Below are 27,854 nucleotides of genomic sequence, written 5' to 3' on the forward strand. Positions count from 1 at the left end.
CCTTGTGCGTTCGTTTCTAAGACTCGTTGTATACGCGCTTCTCTTTCAACAGGGTCCGGATGATAAACATACTGATGGGATGCTTCTATAAGCTCCTCCATAACCTCTTCCGCCGTCGGGATCGATCGAGGTGGGGGGAGCTCTGGGAAGATCAAGGCACGCTCCAGAGGGGGTCGTGGGAGAACCGCACCCTCTTGTTGGTAGTCCCTAGGCAGGAGGTCACCTTCCACTTGTCTTGGTGTCTCCTGTTCATCAGAGTTGCCTGTAGCAACATTTGTCCTAGCCACTTGATAAGAACTATTGCCCTGCCTTTCTGCGCCCGAACGGCGAGGGGCTCTGTTGGTAGTGTATGAAGGGGAGGTCGCTTGTAGTTGACCTGGGGGAAACTGGGGGGATACGTTTCTTTGATTGTGGTTCCTCCTTTCCCTTTCCAGGGCTGTGTCCTCGTTTCCTTCTCGGTAGTGTCCTTCTCGAGAGGCCCCGTAGCTCCTCCTATCATCTGCTCTGTTGCGGTACTGAGCCTTCATGTAAAAACTGGGGCCGTTGACTTTGTTCCCATGCCTCTTGGACCTCTCATGTCCTGATAGCTTCCGAGGGATACTTGGTGTGATTTTGTTTCTTAGGGGGCGAGCTCCATTAGTGACAGCAGATACCCTATCTCCAAAGGGTCTGTCGTGTCTGTCAAGTCTCGTAGAGAAGGCTTGCAAGCGATCAGACTCCTGAGAGACCGTGTCATTGAGGGGAACATGGGTCCTTATAGGGTAAGCCGAGACCTGAGCATCCACTATATGGTCGCCGGGTAGTACCTCCTTTCTGTCCAAGGAAGGGATGCTTGGGACCATCGGCTCAATGGGCTCGGGGGGAGGGGCTCAGAAAGGGAAATCCTGAGCTAGGTGAGACAGACGGTAGCAGATCGAGCAATGGTTCTTAAGGCCTTCGTATTCGAAAGTCACCAGGCTTTCTTCCCCTGAGTTGTAGTCTACGATAAAATCCACGATAAGTGGGCTGAGACCATCCATCAGCACTCGCATCCTTGCTGACGTCTTTGTGATCTCATAGTGATCTAAAGTGCCCAGTTCGTAGCCAATGTTGTAGATCATTTGTTGATGCCAGAAGTGTAGGGGCAGACCTTGTAGTTTAATCCAAAAGGGGATCTCAGATGGGAAGGAGTTGGAAATAACAAGTTCCCACTTTTGTAGGATGAGAATCCAGTTATTATGGTGGTAAGGACGATTGGCAAGGACTTCTTTGAGATCCTTCTCCGAGCTGAGGCGAAACTGGAAGCAGGAATGTCCAAGATCCGCTCCTGTGATTGGTCCTTCGAGATTCCACCGACGGGGAAGACCAGAGACGACATAACTCACACTCTGCGCCTGAGGATTGGTGAGACGTCCAATGATTGTGAGTGAGTTCGCTTGTATGAGGGCAGATGTATCGATTTCTGGAGCTCGAATGCGCTTTCGTTCCGGCGGTGCGTGGAGGAGACCTTTCCCTTTCTCTGCAGCTGTCAGACGGCGAGACATCGTAGGATACTTGATGTTGGGATATGAGAAGGTATTTGTAGAGGGCAGTACTTGAATAAATACTCCGGAGCAGCAACGGAAGCAGACCCGTGGTAACCTAGACAATTGACGATGCAGAGCTTGACCAGGTGAGCAGGTGAGCCTAGAGGAGTACGACAGTCGACTCTAGGTTCTTAGGGTTTCAAGGAAGCTTCGACAGGGCCACCGGACTACCAAGCTTGTGACCTAGCGACTGCTGTGAGGGTATGTAGTGGTTGTCCAAACGACCAGCGACGGCCATTTTGCCGTTGGAAAACAGTTCCCGCCGGGAAGGCGGTTTTGAGATTCAAAAAGATTAGCCAAATAAGAAGTAACGCGGGTCCTACGTATCCCAAAGACAACCTTTTCTGCAGCTTTGCTTTTTACAACTTTTATTTTATTTTCTTTAGTGCATATGATAGTTTTGTATCCTAATACTCATCTAAAAGATAAGAGTAGGTTATTATGCGAGATTACGGAATTGGCAGTGGTTGGTATAGTCTTTTCTTACCACCTAAGGCAGCCTAAATACTCATCAATAAGTGTTTATTTGGACCGATGTATAGCGTTCAGAAAACATAAACATAAGATGGTTTTAACCTATCAAAATTTTGTATTCTTTTTTTTTTGTAATAACAAGGTTGACAATTGTTAGAGTTGGTCCAGAAAAAACTAAACAATAAAATACTTGACTTATCTAAATAATTTATATATATGACTTGTCCAAGTGTAAGAATGAAAATTTTATCTCAGAAATTAATCCTGTGGGTGTTATTAAAAAATTTTAATAATTTTTATACTCCCTCTGTTTTTTAATATAAATCGTTTTAGAATTGTGCACGTAGATTAAGAAAATCATTATTTTTTTATATTTTCTAAACAAAAACATCATTAATTATTTACCTAACCACAAATTAGTCAATAATAAAATAGAATATATATTATCATTGGTCATATAACATTAAGTGTTACTAAATTTCACATAGAAAATCGAAAACGTCGTAATTTGAAACATAAAAAATTTTAAAAACAACTTATATTAAAAAACAGACAAAGTATACTTTATAGAACTTTGTTTGGCTTTTTGTTTTTTTTTTTCATTTTACGGTGAAAAAAATATAGCAACGGGCAAACCGGGAAACCGCATCGTCGGTTTAAGAAAATGTGAAGAGAGAAGTGGGGGGTTCCCGTAAAAGAATCTTGAAAGGGTAAGAAAGTAATTACGATCCCTTTCAGTTCCTAACAGACAGATTCTGGAAAGCAAAAGGCAACAAACAAAACACAAAGGGGAGAAAAAAAAACACCAAACCACCTTTTTTTTTTTTCATTCGTTCCTTTCTTCTTCTTCGCGACTTCTGTCGGGGGCAAAAAAAAAAATCGCCTCTCCGTAACCGCATTCTCAGAAGACCTAATGACTGACCCAGAGGTAAAAAAATCCAATCTTTAAACCCTAACTCTCCGCCGAATTGAAAAAAAAAAAAAAAAAAAAATTAGCTGCTTTCTCTGTTTCTCTTAGGTTCCGTTTCTCTTTGACGAAGGGATTATTATTTGTCTCTGATATTCGTTTGTGGATTCGTATGTTTTGATCTGAATCAGTGTTTTCGGATGTGGGTTTTGTCTGAGTTGTTTGCAATTTGAATTGGTTCATTTTCCCTTTTTAGCAGAGATTAACCGCATTGAAGAAGGCTTACGCGGATACGATACTGAACACGGCCAAGGAAGCGGCGGCACGTGTGATGGTTTCAGAGAGGAGAGCTCGTGGGTATCAGCAGGAGCTTGTGGCGGTTAGAGACGAGGCTCTCCGTACGTGTCTTAGGCTTAAGCAGATGTATGATTCCAAGGTAATAGTTACAATGCTGATTCTTAAAATTTTATTATTCTCAACTGTTTCAATTAATTGATGATCAAGCTTTTGAGCTTTATTTACATCTTAGATAGTGTTTTGTTCTGTTTTGCTGCATTGAAAGTGTCATTGAGAATGGTTCTTGTGGAATGGTTAGTCTTATGTACTTAATTGATTTTGTATTTTCTTACCCATTGTTATAACTTTACAAGGATATCATATCTGATTTAAATAGAATTCACACTCTCCATAAAATCTATATACTAGTTCATGATGCCATTCCTTTAATTTATTGGTAGTCCATGAAGCGTTATGGTCACAGTTATGATGTGATGATTATTATACAGGTCAAAGAGGCAGAGATGATGTCTTTAAGCAAGCAGCAAAAGATTGAAGAACTTGAAGCTCAACTTGGAGAAGCTGAAGATATAGTGGGCGAGCTAAGGATGGAGCTGCGGGAGTCTCGTTACCAGCTCGAGAAATTGACAAGTATTCGTCAAAGCAACGAGGAGGAAAACAAGCCAATAAATGAAGTGGTTTCTTTAGCGTGTGAGGACTCTAGTAACCACGAGAGAACAGTAGTGGCTAGTGGGATCATCAAACCACATTCGAGTGACAGAGATATGAGTATCAACAGGTGTTCTTATAAAGAGAATAAAGATCCTTGCCACCATACTCTTCCTTCCATACTAACTAGACGCAGAGAAGCTGATGCGTTAGAAAAAGGAGATTGTCCTAATGTGGAAGAGAAGGAGCTACTGACTACATCTTTGTCGCCTTCAGAGAAAGAGTATGTCCAGTTCACAGTCAGGAGAAAGCGTAAGAAGGATGCAAGAAGCGGCAGCATTAGCCCTGAAGGGGGAAGCTCCTCATCGCAAGAAGAAGAGAGCAGAAACAGAAGACAAAAAACTGGAGAGAAAGACAATGTGTACTTGGACTCCTTCAACACTGAATCATCATCTCGTGATACTCGTCGTGTTGCTCAGGTCGCTCGTCAGGTTAGTAAATCTAAACCTAATATTTGTTTCTTCTAGCTGCGACAGCAATGTTTTGACCATCTATGTGTTTGGTTCTTTGTTGGCGGCGCAGCTTTTACCATTCACAGAGAAGAAAACGTCGCAGGAGAACCAAAGTGATGATGTTTCTTGAGTCGCAAGTAATCTGGGAAGGTCCTATTCTATCATCAGTTGCATTTGATCTCTCTGAATGGTTGATTAGAGAAGTTAGCTGAAGTAGTAAGATTGTTAACATCAATACACATTGTCAGCTTATAGACTAATGGAAAAGGCTAATTTTGAGTCGTTGATTTAGATTCCTCTAAGCATTCGCTTTGCTCGGTTGCTTGGGGAGAACTTGAAGAAGCTTCCTCGATAAACGAAACATACTAATGTTACAATAATGTGTAACCTTCCGGCCAAGCTTTCACAAGATGGTTGATGATTAGTAAAAAAATAAAATAAAGAATCAAAAGAATTCATTTTTTTTCACGAACACAAGGTTTGATCACAGAAACACGCTTTAGAGTATGAAATGTTTGTGTATATCAACACAACAGGGCTAAATATAGTTTTTTTTTTTTGTAATATAGGGTCAAAAGATAACAAATATGTTGGATTGTAAATGTGGGATCAAAGTAAAAAAATATGTGAAACTAAATACGTCTTTAGGAAATAAATAAATATATGGTAAAAAAGAAAATAAAATGCGAAACCAAATAAATCTGTCATAAATAAATAAATTTTCGAGCAAAATGTTTTTGGGATAAAATTTTCAAAAAAAAAAAAATATTAGAGTTAAACATGTGCACTTGCACAGGTATATTTTTATCTTTAAAAGGAATATTTAAAATATAAATCATAGTTGTAAAGATATATGTTATATATTAATTTCAGTTTTTGTATACAATATTATTTTGAAAATTTTATATTTGAGTGATGGATTTTTTTTGATGAGATTTTACTATTCATATATTATTATCCACTTGTTTTTTGTTTATTTAAAAATATAACAGCATATTAAAAAGTTTAATTTTAAAAATTAGTTTTATAGGAATTATTATTCATTTTATCAGAAGTTTTGTTTGAAAATTTGTATTTTTGAAATGTTGATATATGACTAAATTAAAAAAATTATTTTCGAAATGCTGATATATGACTAAATTAAATTATTTAATACTATATTTTAAAATATTGTTTTATTTAATAAATTATAATTAAGTCTTATATATTTTTAAAATATTGTTTTATATAAAATTTAATATTCTAAATTCATTCCAAAATTAATACCCAAAACACACATAAAATCTGTTAGGATTTAGATAGAAATCTTTCTTAATCTTTTAGTTCCATATTAATCTTATTTACATTAATCCCAAAATTAATAATATATTTAGGTTAATTTGTTAAGTTATTAATTAAATGGTCCAACTATGACTCTTATATAGTAATTTTTTAGAGTAACTCTGACACGCCCTAAATAAAGAAAGGATCACTCAGCCGGATTTGGATATGAACTCAGACGGTTTGAATGAGAACTAATGGATTGAATGGTGACACAAGAGGGGCGGAGAGTCTCTTGATACTACCGAAAGTCGATTGTTGCTTGATATGACACACAAGTCCAACAAAAAAGAAATGGTGGATCGAAGGGTCGCACAACAGATGCGGAAGGCTGCTGGTATTCTCAACTCAATGTCCTACGATATGACGCACCTAGACGACAAAGAGGATGATTCCCTGGATATGACACACCAGGATGAATCGGTTTGATCCCTTGGATATGACGCACCAAGACGGATCGATATGATCAATGGATATTACACACCATTGAAAGAAAAGTGTGAATCACTCTCAAGGTTCCAAAAATAATAATCAAAGCTTAATTTATTTTATTGATCAAATGACCTTTATATAATAGGCAAAACATACAAAAAGTTGGAATATAAAAGACTAGTCAAACATAGAAATTAATAACTTATAAAAACAAGGAAGACTTGACCAAAGACTTTGATTTGACCAAAATCATAAATGTCTTGACTTGACCAAAATTGAAGGATTGTAGTCGTAAAACTTTTCGGCTGGTCTCGTGCTTCCACATGGTCGACGCCGTCGACTAGACGGTCTCTGAATTGCCTTCAGATTGATATATTATACGACCATCACTTATAATTTCTTGTTGAACATTTCTTTCTTTGGGCTGAAACATGTTCATAAACACATTTGCAATATATTTCAAGCCCATTTCGTTTAATCACAAATCCATAAGCCAAATCTTTTTGATTTGTTTCTGTTGTTGATTCGGGACGTATCAAACTCTATTTTAATAGATGAGATGTGATAAAAAGAAACAAATTTGTGGAGTCAATATGTGGTTAAATGAAACAAATCTATGAAAAAAAGAAAAATATGTCTATAAAAAATAAGTCAATATGTGATTAAAAGAAAGAAATATTTGGGACACTAAATACATTATATTTTAAAAAAATTTGTCACCTATATATTCTATAACTTTTCATAGTCTCTTCATTCAAAGATCTAGCAGTATTCTATTCAATATACTAGTAACAAAAATTAATAGAGAAAAAACAAAGATGGCTAAAGCGACTTCTTCACTTGTTGTCCCCATCATCTTCCTTGTGATGTTTCTTTCAGGTATACATTTATCTAAAGTTTTATTCAAAAAAATATATTCAACATTTTCTATCAAAAAAGTTACTTTATTTTCAGTTCAAATCGTTGGTACATACTTCAAATGTTGTAGATTTTTAATTTATTGTTATATTTGCCTTAACTATATTTACTATTTATGGTTTACTCATAGAAATATTCGAAAATGATTTACTGTATTTTTTCTTCATTAGCTGATATATGATCTTATGTTATAGTTCCGGGTTTTGATATCTCTCAAGTCTGAACAACTTATCAAGCAAAAAAAAAGTCTGAACACATTTTATTTACTTAAAGTTAAAACCGACCTTGCATGATATAGCTTCGCAGAATATGGGGGGGCGATCATGTGTGGCGGTTATTGGAGTCAATTGCGTGAATTGCAAAATCAAGTGCTACAACAATTATGGAAATCTTGCAACTGCCTACTGTGATCGCTCGGGAGGTAGTCCTGAATACTATAGATGTCAATGTACCTTTCCTTGTGGGCCTCCAAAGCATTTGAACCAAAAGAAAGTATTTTAAAATGATATCTTCTTCAAAATGTATAAGCATGAATCATAGGTTAAAATATCACAATTGATAGTTGCTACGATTGTCATTATATAATAATTTTATTTCAGATTGGACCCAAAGCTAAAATTAGTTGTACTTGGATGTTATTGTGGGTGGTTTATTCAATCTGAAATTTAAAGTAATTTTATAAAATAATCGATCATCTATTATTTAAACATAAAATTTACAATGCTCTTTCAAATCCTGTTTTATTCGACTTGTAATTTAAAATATACAAGATTCCCATCCACGCAAAGATTGAAAATATTTTTTAACAAAATCAATATTATTAATTCAGGATCACTGCTAACTATCGCCCATGTTACTACTTGGCATATTACTTCTTTTGTCATTGGACTTACACAAAGTTTATAAAGCAAATTCAAAAGTTATATAACTGTAACCACCTTTAGTTATCAATACGTAACCTCTATCCAAAATTATCGGTCCCATTTCTTTCTAATACAATTGGGTTACGTCTGCTCCTTTTCTCAATATTCAGCCCATATTATTTATTTATGCTATTCAATAATTCCAACCTGTTTTTAGAATTTCTAAGTTTAACAGGTTTGCATAATGTAACTGTTTATAAGGTTTTTAAAAATAATGTTTTATAAATCATTATATATGAAATCAAATCATGAAAATTTAACGAAAAACATATAATTATGTTTATTTAATTACTATGTGATTACTAACAAAATTGTAACTATACTTTATTATTTAAAAAAAAAAATTAATAACCTTTTAGGAATAAAATTCAAAATTAATGTGTGAAATGCCTATAGCACAAGTGTATAGTTATGCAACATCACAAATTCATTATAATTATCAAAACACCTTATTAATAATAGAAAAAAATATTATACACAAATATGATTATAAAGAAAAACACAAATATAATTAAAAAACATAAATATAAAAATTAAATTTCTATAAAAAAAATTGAAACAAAAATATACCCGGAATCTAGTTATAGTTTAAAAGGGAAGGGAAACTGAACTTATACTGTTATTATAATAAAATTTAGGGGAAAAAGTTAATACAACTAAACTCCATACACTTACTTGAAGATATAAAAAAAATTGATAGCTTACATAAAAGATGATATGGACCCACTTTTATTTTATTTGATTTCCCTGAGTTCTTGTAGTGGAGTTCTCGCTAAAATCAAGAGTAGTTGGTAAGAATGCATCCAAAAGCTCATATAATTTGTCATATATCTTTGTTTTTTTTAATATTTTTTATGACTATAATACCCTTATCTCTATTTCTCTCCCTTTTTCCTTTTATGTGTTCTAATCTCTTTATCTCTCGTATAGATTCTTCAAATCATCTTCTAATTCAACACAAATCTTTATTTTTTTATTATGATTCTTTTGACATCCATAATGCTAATCTTATTATCTCACCCCAGTTCTAATGTTTTTAATTTCGACTCACAATCAACTTTTAGATAATATATATGTTAGTAGGTATTTTATTACTTACCTGTTATTATTTAGATTTTAATGGATTTTTAATCGATACTTCTATTAGCTGTTACAAATAGTTTTGGAGCTATTTGATAGATAACTAATTAATTGTTAATAGTTTCATTAACTGATATATGATTTGTTAGTCGATACATTTGTTTGATACATAGATTGTTAGATGATACTGAAATTATTAGCTGATATGTTAGTTGATATGTAGATTGTTACCTGCTATGTAAATATTTAGCTGATAAATCTAGAGTTACTTGTTTTCGATAAAGTATGAGGGTATTTTCGTCCGCACAGTGTCAAAAAGTTACTCCTTTTTGGATTATCCATAATTATGGGCATTCAGCTAATTTGGACCTTAATTGGGTATATTCCACACATCCACTCTAAAATCAATTGTGTAGAGAACTACATCTTAATAAACACTCAATATTCTCCTGAACATCTTTTTATTCGGTCCTTTGTTGGCGCAGCTTTTACCATTCAGAGAAGAAAATGTTGCAGTTGATGGGATTTCTTTTGCTTGGGGATAATTCGAAGAAGCTTCTTCAGTAGGTACCTCGGTCCTGATCTATAAAACAAACATTTTGTCGTGACGGACCATATGCATTTCTGAACCAGATGTTCTACTAGAACCAGACCGGATGCCTGTGCTGGAGGCCTGACGCTCAACTAGAGCCAGACGTCCGTTACCAGATGTTCAACCCCTCGCTTAGTATGATATTGTCCATTTTGGACCTAAGCCCTCACGGATTTATTCTTGGGTCGTTACCTCCAAAAGGCATCATACTAAGTGGGACTGGATCAACTATATATATTAAACTTTATTATGTCTAATATCCGATGTGGGACTTGGATTGCTTTTTTATTTATTCTGACAATCCTCCCCTCAAACCAAGGACCACGGAAATTTGGCTCTAATACCAATCTGTGTGACAGACCATATGCACTCCTGGGCCAGATGCTCTACTAGAGCCAGACCGGATGCCCGTGCTGGAGGCCAGACGCTCAACTAGAGCCAGACATCCGTCACCAGATGTCCTACCCCTCGCTTAGTATGATATTGTCCGCTTTGGTTCTAAGCCCTCACGGATTTATTCTTGGGTCGTTACTCCCAAAAGGCCTCATACTAAGTGGTATTGAACCAACTATATATATATATATTAGACTTTATTATGTCTAATATCCGATGTGGAATTTAGATTGCTTTTTTTTATTTAATCTGACACATTTAACCTTGCAACGAAGCTTTCAAAAGATTTTTGACTATTAGAAAAAAATAGAAAAAAAAAGCAAATCAAAAGAAGTCCCTATTATTCACGAATACAATGTTTGACCACAGAAACACGTTTTAGAGTATGAAATGTTTGTGTATATAAACACAACAGAGAAAACTAGAAACAACCACAAACACAAACTTGAAATCAGTTTTCACTTTGATAACATACAAAAACCAATTCGTTTATGATTTAAAGCTTTTCAAAAAGGATATTATTCATAATGAACGGAGCATCATCGTAGGCTGACCAGTGAGACAATAGCGGCACCGCCGTCGTCAGAAGTGGTGGAGGTGGAACTGCGTCGAACTCAAACACGGCTAAGTACAAGGAGAAATTTGGACATGGACTAGACAAGACAAAAGCTGTGGCTTCTTCGGGTTTTAAGAAGCTCAAGACTGGCTCTGCCGTTGGTTTTCGTTGGGTCAAAGACAAGTATCACAAAACAACAAACAAACACTAAACACTTTCAGTCTCCTTGTATATTTTAAAACTATTCACATGGTTTTCTTCTGATCAAAATATTTTGTTTTAGCTTGTTTGATTTGAAAGTTTTGAGTTATGTGGTAGATTGTATGAAGTTTCCAGGATTTGTTATATTCACTTTTTGATTAAATTGATATTTTTGTTTGTTCTTATTAGATGATATATACATCATTGGTTTATTATTGTTTATGATTAAACCACCTGGTCAAGTTTCCTTTTGGTAACCAGTGTATTTAAAGAATCATTATAACAAACTTTACGGTTAATTGAATCAAATTCATTTCGTTCAATATGGTATCAGAGTGATTTCTCGATCTTGATTCATCTCTCATCATGAGTCTCTCGGTCTCTTAGTTGTTGCTGCGATTGATCGAAGATTTGCTTGTTTTCGAGCTGGAGATCGTCTTCTTCGTTCACCTTTTCTTCGCGTTTCTTCTTTCTGTTGCTTGAATTTCGATCGATTCTCGATTTCTGTTTCGTTTCATCGTCTTTCTCCGAAATCGACTTCGTTTCTTCATTCCCATCCCAGATTACAGCTACGATGGCTGCGAATCAAATTCCTCAGCAACATTTCTTGGATCAGTACGAGAATCCGTACTATCTTCTGATAGAGTTTAGATACTCGAAACTCTAAGAACTCTTGTAAACTTCACTTGTAATTCCAATAGAAATGAATACATCTTTGAGTATGAAACAAACTAGACTCTCAAGGCGAATCCAGCTTGAATCATCGTTCTCATGGCGAACGAGAGAGATAGACTCATAGCGTCTAAACAATCAACATCAAAAGCATAAAGAAACAGAATGAACAACGAACTCATAATAAGAAGAAGATGACTCCTAACGGAAAGACTCTTTCTCCATCCGAAGGTTTCCTTATTCATTTACTTCCGATCCAACGTCCTCTGCCGCGTCATCCTTACTCTGTTCCGCAACTCTGTTATTCTTCCTCCTCACGTAAGCTTTATGATACCTATCATCTTCACAGCTCCGATCACGCTGGACTCGTCTTGGTCTCCGATCGTCTCACATCTGGCTCGGAGTTCCATTCTTGGCGTCCTTCTGTTAGGATAACAAGCTCGGATTCATCGCGATGCTAGATCTTGGTCCCGTTGCAATGACCACATGGTTGATGAATTCCGTTTCTAAGCAGATAGGTCAGAGTCTTCTCTTTATGTCGACTGCTGAATCTATTTGGAAGAATATTCTATTTCGTTTTAAACAGGACGATGCGCCGAGAGTGTGTGAGATTGAACAACAACTCAGTCGCGTTTGCAGAAAGGTTCGATGGATGTCAGTGCATACTATACAGCTTTAGCCACGCTCTGGGAAGAGCACAAGAATTATGTTGACCTTCCAATGCGGCTGTTCTTTGGGAACGTTTACAACAACGCAATCGTGTGACTAAGTTCTTGATGGGGCTTAATGAAGCCTTTGAACCGACTCGTCGCCATATCCTTATGTTGAAACCAATCCCATCTATCGAAGATGTGTTCAATCTGGTGGCTCAGGATGAAAGACAGAAGTCTAGCAAACCTATATCTACACCTACAAAACGCAGTTTTTCAGAGTTCTGGTCCTACTGACGCTCCTATGAATGATACTTTACTTGATCATTCTGCTTTTGCAACAGCTCATTCGCAATCCGGTTATCGTCCTAAACAGAGGCCTTTGTGCACCTACTGTAGCCAACTTGGACACATCGTTACCAAGTGTTTCAAGTTACATGGTTTCCCTCCAGGACACAGGAATAACAAGACCTCTGCACGAGGATCTGGTTTCACTCCACGAGGTCAACAGGGATATAACCAGCGACCAGCTCAAACCTCTCACCACCCTCTTTCACAGCAGTTTCAAAAGTCGAACGATGTTGCTCAGATAACTGCGAATGCTGTTAATCCTAATCCGGTCCAAATCCACATGGATCCTACTCATCTTCAGCACCTCAATCATCCGCTGGTATCATCCCCTTTCCCTCTACTAGCCTTCGTTTTACACATAATATCCTTACTTTCCAACATCAATGCTTATCATCTCTTTCATCGACCCTACTATCTAATACCTGGATCATTGACAGTGGAGCTACTACACATGTATGCTCGGATCTGTCCCTCTTTAGTAGTACCTCGACTGTGTCTGGTGTTACAGTCTCTCTCCCTAATGAACTTAATGAAACTATCACTCATATAGGAACTGTGCATATTTCTTCTTCACTTGTCTTGCATAATGTGCTTCATGTTCCTTCTTTCCGATTCAACTTGATAAGTGTGTGTAGCTTGCTTCGTGATAGTAATCTTTCTGCTCACTTTTATCCTACATTCTGTGTGTTACAGGAGTCTTCTCGTGACTTGATGATTGGTAGAGCTACTCTCTGCACAACCTTTATGTTCTTGAGAATGTTGATTCATCTTCTTTAGCTTTCCGTGGATCCTTGCAAGTCGATGGTAACGCCTTGGACACATATCTACTTCCAAGTTAAAGATTCTCTCTGGTACTTTTTCTATCTCTCTCTGCAACTAGTTTACAAAAGTCTGCTCACTGTCCTGTATGTCCCTTAGCAAAACAAAAGAAATTGTCGTTTGTGTCTAATAATAAAATGTCGAGTTATCCATTTGATTTGATTCATTTAGATGTTTGGGGTCTTTTCTCTGTTGAATCTATTGAGGGTTACAAATATTTTTTAACAATAGTTGATGATTGTACAAGGGTTACTTGGGTTTACATGATGAAATACAAAAGTGATGTTTTGACAATTTTTCCTGCATTTCTCAAGTTTGTTTTAACTCAATATAATTCTACTGTAAAGGCTTAAGCAGATGTATGTTCGAAGGTAATAGTTACAATGTTGATTCTTAAAATTTTATTACTCTTAGTTGTTTTAATGAGTTGTTGCTTGTACTCACTTGTTTTAAGGAATGGCATCTGAGTTGTTGCTTTTATTTACATCTTTGATAGTGTTTTTTTGTTTTGTTTTGCTGCATTGAAAGTGTCATTGAGAATGGTTCTTGTGGAATGGTTAGTCTTATGTACTTAATTGATTTTGTATTTTCTTACCCATTGTTATAACTTTACAAGGATATCATATCTGATTTAAATAGATTCACACTCTCCATAAAATGTATATACTAGTTCATGATGCCATTCGTTTAATTCATTGCTAGTCCATGATGCGTTATGGTCACAGTTTTGATGTGATTATTATACAGGTCAAAGAGGCGGAGATGATGTCTTTAAGCAAACAGCAAAAGATTGAACTTGAAGCTCAACTCGGAGAAGCTGAAGATATAGTAGGAGAACTAAGGATGGAGCTGCGAGAGTCTCGCTACCAGCTCGAGAAATTGACAAATAGTCGTCAAAGCAACGAGGAGGAAAACAAGCTCAGTGAAGTAGTTTCTTTAGCGTGTGAGGACTCTAGTAACCACGAGAGAACGGTAGTGGCTAGTGGGATCAAACCACATTCGAGCGACAGAGATATGAGTATCAACAGGTGTTCTTATAAAGAGAATAAAGATCCTTGCCACCACACTCTTCCTTCCATACTAACTAGACGCAGAGAAGCTGAAGCGTTAGAAAAAGGAGATTGTCCTAATGTGGAAGAGAAGGAGCTACTGACTACATCTTTGTCGCCTTCAGAGAAAGAGTATGTCCAGTTCACAGTCAGGAGAAAGCGTAAGAAGGATGCAAGAAGCGGAAGCATTAGCCCTGAAGGGAGAAGCTCCTCCTCGCAAGAAGACGAGAGCAGAAACAGAAGACAAAAGACTGGAGAGAAAGACAATGTGTACTTGGACTCCTTCAACACTGAATCATCATCTCGTGATAGTCGTCGTGTTGCTCAGGTCGCTCGTCAGGTTAGTAGATCTAATGTTTGTTTCTTCTAGCTGCGACAGCAATATTTTGACCATCTACGTGTTTGGTTCTTTGTTGGCGGTGCAGCTTTTACCATTCGCAGAGAAGAAAATGTCGCAGGAGAACCAAAGTGATTATGTTTCTTGAGTCGCAAGTAATCTTGGAAGGTCCTATTCTATCATCAGTTGCATTTGAACTCTCTCTTGAGAGGAAAGAATGGTTGATTAGAGAAGTTAGATGAAGTAGTAAGATTGTTAACATCAATACACATTGTCAGCTTATAGACTAATGAAAAAGGCTAATTTTGAGTCGTTGATTTAGATTCCTTTAAGCATTCGTTTTGCTCGGTTGCTTGGGGAGAACTTGAAGAAGCTTCCTCAATAAACGAAACATACTAATGTTACAATAATGTGTACAGCTTTCACAAGATGGTTGATGATTAGTAAAAAAATAAAATAAAGAAGCAAATCAAAAGAATTCATTTTTGTTCACGAACACAAGGTTTGACCACAGAAACACGCTTTAGAGTATGAAATGTTTGTGTATATCAACACAACAGAGAAATTGTGTAGCTTTTGTGGCTAAATACATTTTTTTTTTTTTGTAATATATGGTCAAAACATAACAAATATGTTGGATTGTAAATGTGGGGTCAAAGTAAACAAATATGTGAATGTAAATACGTCTTTTCGAAATAAATAAATATATGGTAAAAAAGAAAAAAATGTGAGAAACCAAATAAATCTGTCATAAATAATTTTTCGGTCAAAATGCTTTTAGGATAAAATTTTCAAAAGTAATAAATATTAGAGTTAAACATGCGCACTTGCACGGATATATTTTTATCTTTAAAATTAATATATAAAATATAAAATAATTTATAAAGATATATCTTATATATTACTTTCAGTTTTGTATGTAATATTAGTTTGAAAATTTTATATTTAGTGATGGAATTTGTTTTGACGAAATTGTACTATTCATATATTATTATCCACTTGTTTTTTGTTTGGTTAAAAATATAACAGCATATTAAAAAGTTTAATTTTAAAAATTAGTTTTATAGGAATTATTATTCATTTTATCAGAAGTTTTGTTTGAAATTTTCTATTTTCGAAATGTTGATATATGACTAAATTAAATTTTTATTTTCAAAATGTTGATATATGACTAAATTAAATTAGTTAATACTATATTTTAAAACTATTGTTTTATTTAATAAATTATAATTAAGTCTTGTATTTTTATTACTACCACAAAAATCTTACATAAAATCATACACAAAATAAATCACTGTTTATTTTGTTTAATATATAAAGTTAATATTATAAATTTTAATAGTTTTGGGCTATATTATTCCATTCCAAAATTAATACCCAAAACACACATAAAATCTGTTATGATTTAGATAGAAATATTTTCTTAATCTTTCATTTAAATATTAATCTTATCTACATTAATCCCAAAATTAATAATATATTTAGGTTATTTTGTTAAGTTATTAATTAAATGGTCTAACTATGACTCTTATATAAGAAACAAATTTGTGGAGTCAATATGTGGTATAAATGAAACAAATCTATGAAAAAAAGAAAAATATGTCTGTAAAAAATAAGTCAATATGTGATTAAAAGAAATAAATATTTGGGACACTAAATACATTATATTTTAAAAATTTTGGTCACCTATATATTCTATAACTTTTCATAGTCACTTAATTTCAAAGATCTATCAGTATTCTATTCAATATACTAGTAACAAACATTAATAGAGAAAAAACAAAGATGGCTAAAGCGACTTCTTCACTTGTTGTCCCCATCATCTTCCTTGTGATGTTTCTTTCAGGTATACATTTATCTAAAGTTTTATTCAAAAAAATATATTCAACATTTTCTATCACAAAAGTTACTTTATTTTCAGTTCAAATCGTTGTTGTAGATATTTAATTTATTGTTATATTAGCCTTAACTATATTTACTATTTGTGGTTTACTCATAGAAATATTCGAAAATGATTTACTGTTTTTTTTCTTCATTAGCTAATATATGATCTTATGTTATAGTTCCGGGTTTTGATATCTCTAAGTCTGGACAACTTATTAAGCAAAAAAAAAGTCTGAACAAATTTTATTTCCTTAAAGTTAAAACCAACCTTGCATGATATAGTTTCTCAGAATATGGGGGGACGAACATGTGTGGCGGTTATTGGAATGAATTGCGTGAATTGCAGAATCAAGTGCTACAACAATTATGGAAATCTTGCAACTGCCTACTGTGATCGCTCGGGAGGTAGTCCTGAGTACTATAGATGTCAATGTACATTTCCTTGTGGGCCTCCAAAGCATTTGAACCAAAACAAAGTATTTTAAAATAATATCTTCTTCAAAATGTATAAGCATGAATCCTAAGTTAAAATATCACAATTTATAGTTGCTACAGTTGTCATTATATAATAATTTTATTTCAGATTGGACCCAAAGCTAAAATTCGTTGTAGTTGGATGTTATTGTGGGTGGTTTATTCAATCTGAAATTTAAAGTAATTTTATAAAATAATAGATCATCTATTATTTAAACATAATACTTACAATGCACTTTCAAATCCAGTTTTATTCAACTTGTAATTTAAAATATACAAGATTCCCACCTACGCAAATATTGAAAATATTTTTAAACAAAATCTAATCTATTAATTTAAAGTCTTATTTTTTTTTATCTAATGTTAGAAGTTGTCATTTAAATTTTGGACTCTTTCGTAAATGTTACGATAATATAACACACTACTTAAAAAATGCAAACTAACTACTCTAAGGAGTTGACAAAAAAAAAACTACTTAAACTAAACCAACCTTGTTAATATAACTAAACCAATGTCATATTAAACATATCATCGGTTATCTACTAATAGAATAACAATACAAAATTAAATGATTATTAATCTAATCAATACACGACTCTGCTTATAATGGGTGACTAGATTTTGATCCGCGTTTTTAAAACGCGGAATAGTATGCATTGTAAAATTCTAATAAAAACTTGTCAAATTCTTTGTTAAGAATGATAAAATGGTAGATCCACCTTATTTAGATATGTTTCATTTTTGGCGAACACATTTATGTCTTGACCGTTTGAACCCATTTACTTTTTAATTTTATATTCTTAATAATTTTATCCATTTAGATTCATGTAATTGTATTGATCATCTATTTAAACCGGTTTGAGTTAATTTTGAGTGACCAAAATCATTTAGTTTTTAGAAAAATAGATTTGTATTGTATTTTTCTTAAAAAATGTTTAATTCACTTCTAAAAAATTGAAAACATTGTTTAGATTTTTTATTTGAAAAATAGAAAATTAAATCAATGTAATTCATATATAAAAATTTTAGTATCTACAGTTGTCATGCTTAGCGGGTTCAAAATAATGTAAATTTAGTTAAAAACAATAAAAGAAAGTTAGTAAGAAATTGATACACGTAGAAAATTTACCTTATGAAAGTGAACCGGCCTCCACATAGATCAAACGAAATCAAATAATTATTCACAATAATTTCTAACCAAGATTTGAGAATATTAAATAAATTTAAAATTAGATATGATTGTATATATATATATATATATATATATATATATATATATATATATATATAAATATGCTATTTATTGTTTGGACAGTTTTTGAGAAACACAATTGAAAATATCATAAAATCAAAAGTTTTTCTTGTTCTAAATATACCATTAATATTAGTAAAAAGATGTCTCTGTTAGTTCTATCAAAATTGTAGAATAACGAATTTAAAACGCATTTATGTAAAGGAAGCATGGTTAACATAATTTAGGTGATGGAGGCAAAACCTTAGCTAACAATTTCAGTTGATGTTCCTCATCTTACGACAAGACTCATCTAAAAAATGAATGAGCTTTGCCCTTAAGTTCACTTAACCAAATCTTTTATTTATGAGCATCATGGTTGACAAAAGCCGCAGAACAATGGATGCATTCCATCATATTAAGCGAAATCGAATCAAGTGCATAGTTTTACGGGAAGAAAAAAAGCGAAAATATGAAAACTTGTACAATGTTTTATTTTTGTCAACATACTTTATAAAAATTGAAAAACCGAATTTTCAATATCTTCAATGATGCTCGCGAGGTAACTCGAAACGACACAATGGACAAATGTGATCGGTCTCGAACCAGTGTGCGATACATGCATCATCAAACTCATGTCCACAGGGTAACTCGACAACATTGACTCCATTCTTAAACTCTTCCAAACAAATAGTGCAACTGTCAATGGCGAGAGAGTCACCTTTATTGTATATTTTCTTGGTTAAGGACTTGACCGCGAGCTTGCTTGCTGCCCTGATTGGAATATTACTATTGGTCGCCTCATCATCATCATCATCATCATCATCATCCTCCTCAAATTCATCAACTGAAGGAGGAAGAGGAGGAGGAGGACGCCAAACACGAAAAGTAAACCACAGAGACATAGCACAATCTCTGCTATAATCACGTGAGGAAATCAATTCAATGAAACAATGATAGGCTTCTTGGGTCAACAAAAGCAAATTATCTTCTTGAGGGAAAGCAGCTTCCATGAATAGCTCATCTAGTTCTTGTATTTTGTTGGCAAGTCCTTGGCGTTCGATGACGTCCTCCGCCGACAACGTAAACGAGAATGTTGTTTCAGAATCTTCTGTGTCCTCGTGCCACGTGACCATGGTTGCGCATGCTTTGATTGTGCCAGCATCCGAGGCTGAAGGGTTACGGTCGATCTCATGCCTGAAATACAAGTCGCCTCTGGATCTCATAATGAAAAACGATATCTATAGTTTATTAGGGTTTTTGCTTTGTTCGGTTTGATTGCAGTGATGAATCGTAGAATTTAATATGGGCGGGGTATTTATAGGGGTACAAGATCATACCAATTTCTGTTTAGTCTAGGATCTTTGAAACCTAATTTATTTAGGTTTTGTTGGTTACTTTCCTTTTTGTTGATATAATTTCCGTTTAATTTTGACTATATAAGTTTTTTCCAACTACTTTACTTTTCTAATAACTTCTCAAACCTTTTAGAAAGTCAATTTTCCTTTTATGGATTATCCATACTATTAAAACATGATTGTTTATTTTACTTTTTTGTAATTTAGTTATTCATCTAAAAATTCATCAAATTCTTTGTCATATGCGAGATGTTCTCTTAAATCTTATATCATCCCAATCTTTTGTTTTAATTCCTCCAAAATATCTTATATACAATTAATATTATGGATTAATATAAAAGTGAAAACAAATAAGAACTATTTTTGTTTTCCACCGGTTTCTCTTGTTTTCATTTATTCGATCTTGCATTAAATTTCACAATATTACATCGGTGTTATAATTAATTTAGTCCGAAATTAAAAATATTACATCGCTCTTATAATACAGTTAATGTGAATTACTCAAGACATTTTCGCATTTATGTCATATATTTTTGTCCATAATTAAGCATATAATTTAAGATATTCTCGCAAATTATTTTTGCTGATAGTTAAGCATACAATGCTCCTTGCTCTAGTTTTCGCTTCTATCCCTTGCGCTCAGGGAAGCTCTGGCCTTCTCGCCTCTCCGGTTGTTGTTCCATCAATCTCAATCTTTCTATTCACCCTTCTGATAATCAATTATGTGATAGAAATGGGGAAGGGAAGCAGAAGAAAAAGGATGAGAAAACAGAAAAATAGAAGATTGATATTTTGTTATGATACTTGTTAACCCCTCAACGGTAACAAGTTGTGAGTACATAGGCTTTTATATTAGTATGGGTGCTTAACTCTTAACTAAAGCAACAAATAACATAATTAATCCAATAGGTCCATCTTTATAGACTTATCACCTTTTTAGTGACCCTGTTTTTTTTCTTCTTCTCAGTGACAAAATCTCAAGGTAACTAAAATGTTATAAAAATCCCATCTACGAATATATTGGTTTAGTAAAGAAATCCTGTAAAATTCAGAAATAGACCTTTGCTCTGTAATCTCTCTTCATCAGACACGCATATCCTCAATCTGTAGCACTTGTCTCGTGCAGATTCTTCAAGACATCAAACTCAAGCTTGGGGTGTTCATCCTCTGAAGTCCGGTTTAGTGGACAGCAGGAACCGGTCTCAGTATAGCTCAGTTTGCATATGGCCCATTTCGAGTTTGACCTTGGCGGCAGAGTGTATTCAACCACTTTCCAGCCGCTTCTTGAATGAACACTCTTGACTCAGATTGAAGGAGAAAGTGGTTTTTAAACCGATGATTCTCTTAGCTGCCTCATTGTCTACAACGTTGCTAACTTCCCCGTTGATTCTCCATTGCTTCTTCTTCCCATCCAAGGAGAACCGGAGATTTTGTTCCTCACGCTTAGACCATGCCTTCCTAACAAAAAAATACCATTCCTTCTCTCTGTAGAAGGCTGATCTTTCAAGCTCCATCAACCATGGCTCCTTAGCAAACATCTCAAGTTCCTTAATGAAACATTGGAAATCTGAAGAGGCGTTCTTGGGAGCAAGATAGAGTGTTACCAACTCTTTGTCTGTAGGGTGAAACCTAAATCCAAAGGTGTGTAGACTTGGTGGGATTGCCTGACTTGTGACCAACTCTTTGACCAGCTTCCATCCTAGCGGAGGATGCTCCACACCACCATACCTTGGCTTTTCGAAATCATTGTTCCAATGGGTATACGCAAGGTGGCAAATAACCCATTTCTCTGACTCCACGAGCTTGTACTCGGTCATGCTCCAACTTGTTGGTGTACGGGGCTTGTCACTCCCGTTGTATAAGTAGAAATGAAATTTCGATTTCAATCCAATAATGGTTCCCTCCTCCTCCTCGCCATCGCCATCATTGTCTTTAATTATTTCCTCAAGGGGATGCTTCCTCCATCCGTGAGTCGTAGGCACTGTACCCTCTTCCGACAGGCTTTTGTGACCGCTAGGGTTCTTCTCTACGAAGTAATACCATTCTTGCTCACCAAAACACGGATCTCTCACATGAGGAAGTGTCCACGTACGGCTCACTGTCGAACACCTCCATCGTTTTGATGAAACACCTGAAGTCTGGAGAACTTGTCTTCCGCATAAGGTAGTGTCTCACCAGTTCTTCATCGGCTGGATGAAACCTAAACCCTTTCGACAACATGACCTCTGACATTCTTAGATTCTGCAAGAAACGAGAAAAACATAAGTCATGCCTCGTCTGCAAATCTCAGCTTCTTTCCTTATTTCTACGTTAACCCTAACTTTACAAACAACAGACTTTGAGGCAGGGTTTTTACAAGAATTGAATGCTCAGATCATTTACCTGAACCTAGTCCAAACTTGCGTCGCAAGCACGAAGAAGATTCTACAAGATAAGAGAAAGAATAGTCATCGTCAGGATCAACTCTTTCCTTATTTCTACTTTAACCCTAATTTTACAAACCCTTGGCGAACAGATTCTTTTGTTCCTGTAAAGCAGATTTTTACAACAACTGGAATCTGACGAATGCTCGACCAAGAAACGAGATCAAAGTTAGATAATTTACCTGAATCTAGCCCAAACGTGCGTCGCAAGCAAAGCAATAGAGTGAATCCGCAAGCACGAAGACGATTCTACCATATAAGAGAAAGCATAGTGATCGTCAGGAGCAACTCTCGGCTTCTTTCAACCAAGAAACGTAAAGCGTAGAGACGAAGGTCAAAGCTTTACCTTAATCAATGGTGATTCCGAACTGCCTCTCTTCCTATCGTCAAGCAAAGTAAGAAAGTGAATCTTGTACTCTGTTTCTTAAGAAGGAGAGAATGTTTTTTACGTCCAACAAAATAAAAGCTGATTATATTTAATTACCGCCTCCGACTTCGCTTTTATTATCATTTAAATTTCTTTTCTTTATATCTTTATATTCAAAATTACAGGGGTAATAATAAAATACAACTCGTTAAATAACTACTAGGGTTTGTATATTATTTATACTAGGGTTAAATCCGCCTATGAGCAACTAAAATTATTTCAATTTTTAGTATACATCGGAAATATTTAATTTACTCTCATCTGAAACTAATATTAACACTCGTTATTTATTTTTGTTGTTCTAATACATGAATCTGACAAACCAAAGGTCCAGAACTTTTAGACTTTGTTAGAATGCGAGACATGAACACGTTAATCATACATAATATATACTGAGGAAGACGAATATATTATGTTTTAGTAACTGAAAGAAGTATATAGTATATCATAAGTTTTATTGAATATTTCAAAATGTTTAATTTAAATTGTAAGTAATTTTTAAATTGAAGTGCAAGAAGTTACAATTACAGTAAAAACTCTATAAGTTATGTTATGACTTTGATATTTTATTAATTTATAAAGTTATTAGTTTTTTAAAAAAAATCTTTTTTTTAAATATCTTTATTTTAAGATATATTTTCCCTAAAATAATAAAAATCTTTGATTTTAGTATATATACATTAATTAAAATTTTGAAATTTGACATTTATATTACTTTAATTATATTATTTGGTGTATAAAATATGTTTCATAAAATTTAAATGTGGTTTTAGATATATTTTTACTAAATCTCATCAAAATATATTAAATGTTAAGAAAATTTAAAGATGATTCCATTGTGAATATATAATAAACAATATAATGGTTAGTTTTTACTTATATAAAATGTTTATACATATATAATTATTAATTTATAATTTCAATGGAACCATATATTTATATAAGATTCTCTAAAAATATTTTTTTTTATCGATTGGTGTCATATTTTGAACCGGTCCAACTTGCAATTGGATAAATTTATTAATTTATGGCGTTTAATAATTTATAAAGTATTAATTTATATAGTTTCTATTGTATATGTTATTCAAATTTTTAATATTACAATTATATATTTGTATATATTATCTATTTTGATAACTCTGATATTTTGGTTTAAAGATGTTTGTTATATCTTGATCATGCTTTTCCAGTCTAAGTTTTGAATATATACATATTTTTTGTTGAAAACTTGAAATGCTGATAAATAATCACACATTATAATTTCGTTGTCCGTTACTTTTAGCGAACCTAACGTTCTTGGTTGTTTGTAGAGAAAATGCTGTTGTAAGAAATCGTCTGATGAAAGCGTAATAGAAAATCTTACGAAAACCGATGATTCAAGTCTGAGAAGCTGTCGTGCATCTTTATATTGTTTGCTTTTTCTTCTTAAAACTATAAACAAAAAAATGTTGGTCTTACAGTGTTTGTTTTAGTCAATTCAACCTCGTAGTGATATGTTTTACTATAATATATATTCATATTTTTGTTTCATGAAACTCTAGTTATTTATTTTTAAAATTCTGATTATTGTTTTCTTTTTAAAGAAAAAAGTCTGTTATTGTTATAGCTTTGTATTTTTTTACAGATGTGACTACAATTTTTTAGTTATTGATTTATATTTCAAGAGTAATAAAAATGTGAATAAATATTATGCTATGTTTGATGATATATATTGAGTTTGTTGTGTTTTTTGTGGGCTTTGAATATTGAGGGTTATGTGAAAGATTATGAGTCCAGGTTACTATTTTTTTTTTAAATATGAACGTGCCCAAATTTGGCTAGTAGTTTACGTCGCGGTAAGATGTGTCTTTGGAGAAGAGTGCAGGTAAAAACTTTTTTTTTTGCTTAGGAGCCGTTTGTGTTGTCTTTAGGGGAACATAATAATCGACTTGTGTCAGGTAAGTATCGCTCTCGCTCTCAATTTTATGTTGTTTGAAGTTTGCACCATCTCGGTTGTATGTCGTAGTTGCTGAGTTGTTGTTTGTTTGGAAATCGTATGTGTGATTCATTGGTTGTTTTCTAAACTTAACGGTAGATTTTTGGTGTTGTGAGATACGTGTGATTTGTCTTTGTAAGAAGAGGATGTGAGGTTATCTGAATACGGGAGGGACTGTAAAGTATTTGTATTAATGACTTAAGACTTTTGAGGTTAATGTCGAATATATTTTGTGTTTTAAATCCAAGAGCGAGCTTATGGTTCAGGTGGAAGTGTGCGCAGAGGTTGAAAAGGGGGGGGTGGGATGAGGATTGAGGAGTAAATGTTTCGGTGAGAGTTCATCGTCGAATATTTATTAACATCATACCACTCACTTTAAGAAGTGTTGATGTGAATTCATGGGAATGAGTAGCGTATGATTTCTTAATCGCCAATTGAGTTGGTATGAGAACTTAACTGCTTGTAGGTGAATGTTGTTTCTGTGTGTGGTGGGTGGAGTAACCAGTGGTTGATTCGTACGTAGAGTCCGACGCTTTTCTTTTTAGCATGATGTGACGGCAGAGTCAAATGCTCGAAGGTTGAATGCAGTAGTGACGGTAACATAAGTTGCATACATTAGTAACATATTATAAGCAAATGAACTCCACATCCAAGAGTTCTAACTTGGTATGGAAGAGACTTGCGGCCTTGTCAAACACACTAACACAGATTTCTAAAACAAACCGAGATCAAACGAACCAAAACATTGATCTTCCTAAGGAGTAACCGAGTAACGTACCTGGCCATTTGGATAGTCACCACATAGCAAACAAATCGACGTTGCTGTTAGCTAGAGCCATTCGCTGTTCATACTTGCAGAACCGGAACATCTCAGTTGGAATGCTAAGCAACATCAAAAAAACTAAGCTCGCACACTCCTCCGTGAATCGAAAACAGACCAGTGTTTCGCACAATTTGAAGTGGCTGTTTCTTCTAGCAACATCAAAAACACTAAGCTCGTACACTCCTTCCCTCAGTAGATTCTTGAAAGCGTTAAGCCTATGTGATGCGATGATTCCTTGTATCAAGTTTGACTGCAAGTAGAAACAGTGTCGCTATTAGGAAAGTAGAAGGTGGTTTTCGTAAAATACGCTATTTTTTTAAATAAAATAAAAAAGCCTTCAGGAAAAGTAGTACCTTCGTGACCAGTAACACCATGTCAACACCAATAAGCTCGCAGCCTTTCAGAATCAAAACAGACGGTGAAAACAAACTCCTCACAACTGGGAGCCTTCAGATTGGAAAGGTAAATTTTGGAAATCGTCATTACTATGACCTTCAGCTTGGCTAGGTATAGTGTGAGAGATAGACTTACGAAACAATTAGTCTCAGCTGAAGGATCTGGATACAAAAGTTTGATAAAATTGAGTTTAAAATTAAAATGAAGATGATAATGAGTTTTATGAACGGAATAACTTCACCTTCCAGGAGGAACATGTCTACTACACCCATCAGCTCGCCACCTAGTTTCAGTTCAGTTCTTAGCTTCCCAAAATCTGAGCAGTACCTCCACGGTGGTGAGGGACAGATAAGTTAGCCATTATATATAGAAAAATAAATGTTTAGTGTTTCTAAGAATTGAGAGGATGGTGTTAAGGAGATGGCTGACCTTTTTTTATAGGTGGATATATACACCTCCTGGAAGAGAGAAGCATTGAATGATTAATCGTGCTTGTCGTGGGTTGAAGGAGTAAAGATGGTTTTTAATGGCGATGAATCAATGAATTCGTAACGTTTTAGAGGAGAAGAATCACAGACAAACCAACGCGAACTAAGCAGCTTAGTCTAAGCTCGACCCGTAGAAGACTGGTCTCACACAACTTCCTGAAACTCCATTAATGGCGACGGTTCTTGATGGATTGATCTCAGGATGAACCCTAGATGACAAAAGTCGGATCGAAGAAGACCATACTCTAGATGTCGTGAATAATAAGTTGTTCACGGCTGGGCTACTGTCTTTCACAAAACATGATAATCCCCGATATATTAATTGAGGAACATTTGAAAAGATTAACCTCAATTTTGTATTAATTAAAATAGGTCCCAATGCATAGGTGGCATTCAATTAGATAGTCAATTACATTCAATTGAAAAATAAGTAGGTCCACATTTGATTTTTATATGTTGTTAGATACATAAGTTGGTCAAACTATATGATATAATGATATGATATGTTATTTTCTTTCCTTAAATCAAACCTACGGAATTACCATAAATGACTAATATATATATGACAATTAATGATTTTAATAATAAAGATTTGATAACAATTTATATCTCCTCCATCATTTTTTGTTTAATTTTATATTATTAAAATAAATTAAACAATCAAATTAGCTATAAAAGTAAAATTTAGATTTTTTCGTATATGTTATATTTTGATTTTTTAAAAACGACAATAAATGACTAAAACTATTAAAATTATTATGTTAAAAATTAATGATCAATGGTTTTACATTTTTATTATAAGAAGATACACATGATTTTAAAACCATATGAGTAAAAAATATCATTTAATAATAAAATAAATATATATATATAGATTAAACACTATATACCATAGGATTACATAAATATTTTAATATTAAAAGTTTCAATGAATTTTCAAGAACATTTATAAATTATAAACTTATTAAAGATTTCAGATTGAAAATTTTGTTATCGATGATTTAAATATTTTGTTATAAAATGATATGAATGATCATAGAACCGTATGATTATAAATTTTTATTTAATAAATAACTATATAAAATATACTATTCTTAGAAAAATAGGTTGGTCCATCTTAACTTATATTACACTTTTTATTAAACTAACTATCGAATTGATAAATAACGTACCAAAAAATGTTTTGCACTTTCCTTAAATAAAAGCTACGAAATTACCTAATATGATTAACATATATGTGAAAATTAATTATTATGAATAATAAATATTTGATAACAATTTTTGTATCTTAGTTCATTTTAAAAAATTTATATTATTAAAAGATATTAAAAATCACATTAAATATATAATAAAAAACATTTATATTTTTTATATGTTATATTTTGAATTTTTCAAAACGTCTATAAATTATTAGAAATTTGAAGATCACCACTCTTAAAATTTTGTGATCAATAGATTATTTTTTTGTCATAATAAGTTACAAATGATCATAAAATTGTATTAATATGAACTTTTATTTAATATTATAAGAAGATACACATGATTTTAAAACTATATGAGTAAAAAATATCATTTAATAATAAAACATATATATATACATATATATAGATTAAACTATATACCATAAGATTACATAAATATTTTAATATTAAAACTTCCAATGAATTTTCAAAAACATT

General features: G+C 33.7%; 4 protein-coding genes and 1 long non-coding RNA gene across 6 annotated transcripts; 3 read left to right on the top strand and 2 right to left on the bottom strand.

Moving 5' to 3' along the window:
* Positions 1-2,804: 2,804 nt before the first annotated feature.
* LOC106431815 lies at positions 2,805-4,690 on the top strand. 2 transcript variants are annotated; one of them, XM_013872642.3, is made up of 4 exons: positions 2,805-2,967; positions 3,206-3,382; positions 3,732-4,382; positions 4,474-4,690. In XM_013872642.3, the coding sequence occupies exons 1-4, from the start codon at positions 2,953-2,955 to the stop codon at positions 4,531-4,533; spliced, it is 903 nt and encodes a 300-aa protein (XP_013728096.2). In that variant the 5' UTR covers positions 2,805-2,952; the 3' UTR covers positions 4,534-4,690. The 2 variants fall into 2 exon arrangements, with proteins under 2 accessions (XP_013728096.2, XP_048622414.1); XM_048766457.1 differs by having other exon boundaries at positions 2,816-2,967; positions 3,203-3,382.
* Positions 4,691-5,561: 871 nt separating this feature from the next.
* LOC106431821 lies at positions 5,562-15,702 on the top strand. The gene is made up of 3 exons (XM_048766458.1): positions 5,562-7,034; positions 7,372-14,699; positions 14,785-15,702. Exons 2-3 carry the CDS (start codon positions 14,016-14,018, stop codon positions 14,842-14,844), a joined length of 744 nt encoding a protein of 247 aa, XP_048622415.1. The 5' UTR covers positions 5,562-7,034; positions 7,372-14,015; the 3' UTR covers positions 14,845-15,702.
* A 219-nt stretch (positions 15,703-15,921) lies between these two features.
* Positions 15,922-17,276, top strand: LOC125591726. The gene is made up of 2 exons (XR_007327834.1): positions 15,922-16,542; positions 16,863-17,276. It is a non-coding gene; the product is annotated as an uncharacterized LOC125591726 (long non-coding RNA).
* Positions 17,277-18,830: 1,554 nt separating this feature from the next.
* On the bottom strand, positions 18,831-19,511 carry LOC106431822. Its single transcript, XM_013872648.3, has one exon. It carries the CDS (start codon positions 19,509-19,511, stop codon positions 18,831-18,833), a length of 681 nt encoding a protein of 226 aa, XP_013728102.3.
* Positions 19,512-20,905: 1,394 nt separating this feature from the next.
* On the bottom strand, positions 20,906-21,808 carry LOC106431823 (protein CUP-SHAPED COTYLEDON 1). Its single transcript, XM_022710784.2, has one exon. The coding sequence runs from the start codon at positions 21,458-21,460 to the stop codon at positions 20,906-20,908; it is 555 nt and encodes a 184-aa protein (XP_022566505.1). The 5' UTR covers positions 21,461-21,808.
* Positions 21,809-27,854: the final 6,046 nt, after the last annotated feature.

The sequence above is a fragment of the Brassica napus genome, chromosome C8, assembly GCF_020379485.1.
Source record: "Brassica napus cultivar Da-Ae chromosome C8, Da-Ae, whole genome shotgun sequence".
In the NCBI taxonomy this organism is placed as follows: domain Eukaryota; kingdom Viridiplantae; phylum Streptophyta; class Magnoliopsida; order Brassicales; family Brassicaceae; genus Brassica; species Brassica napus.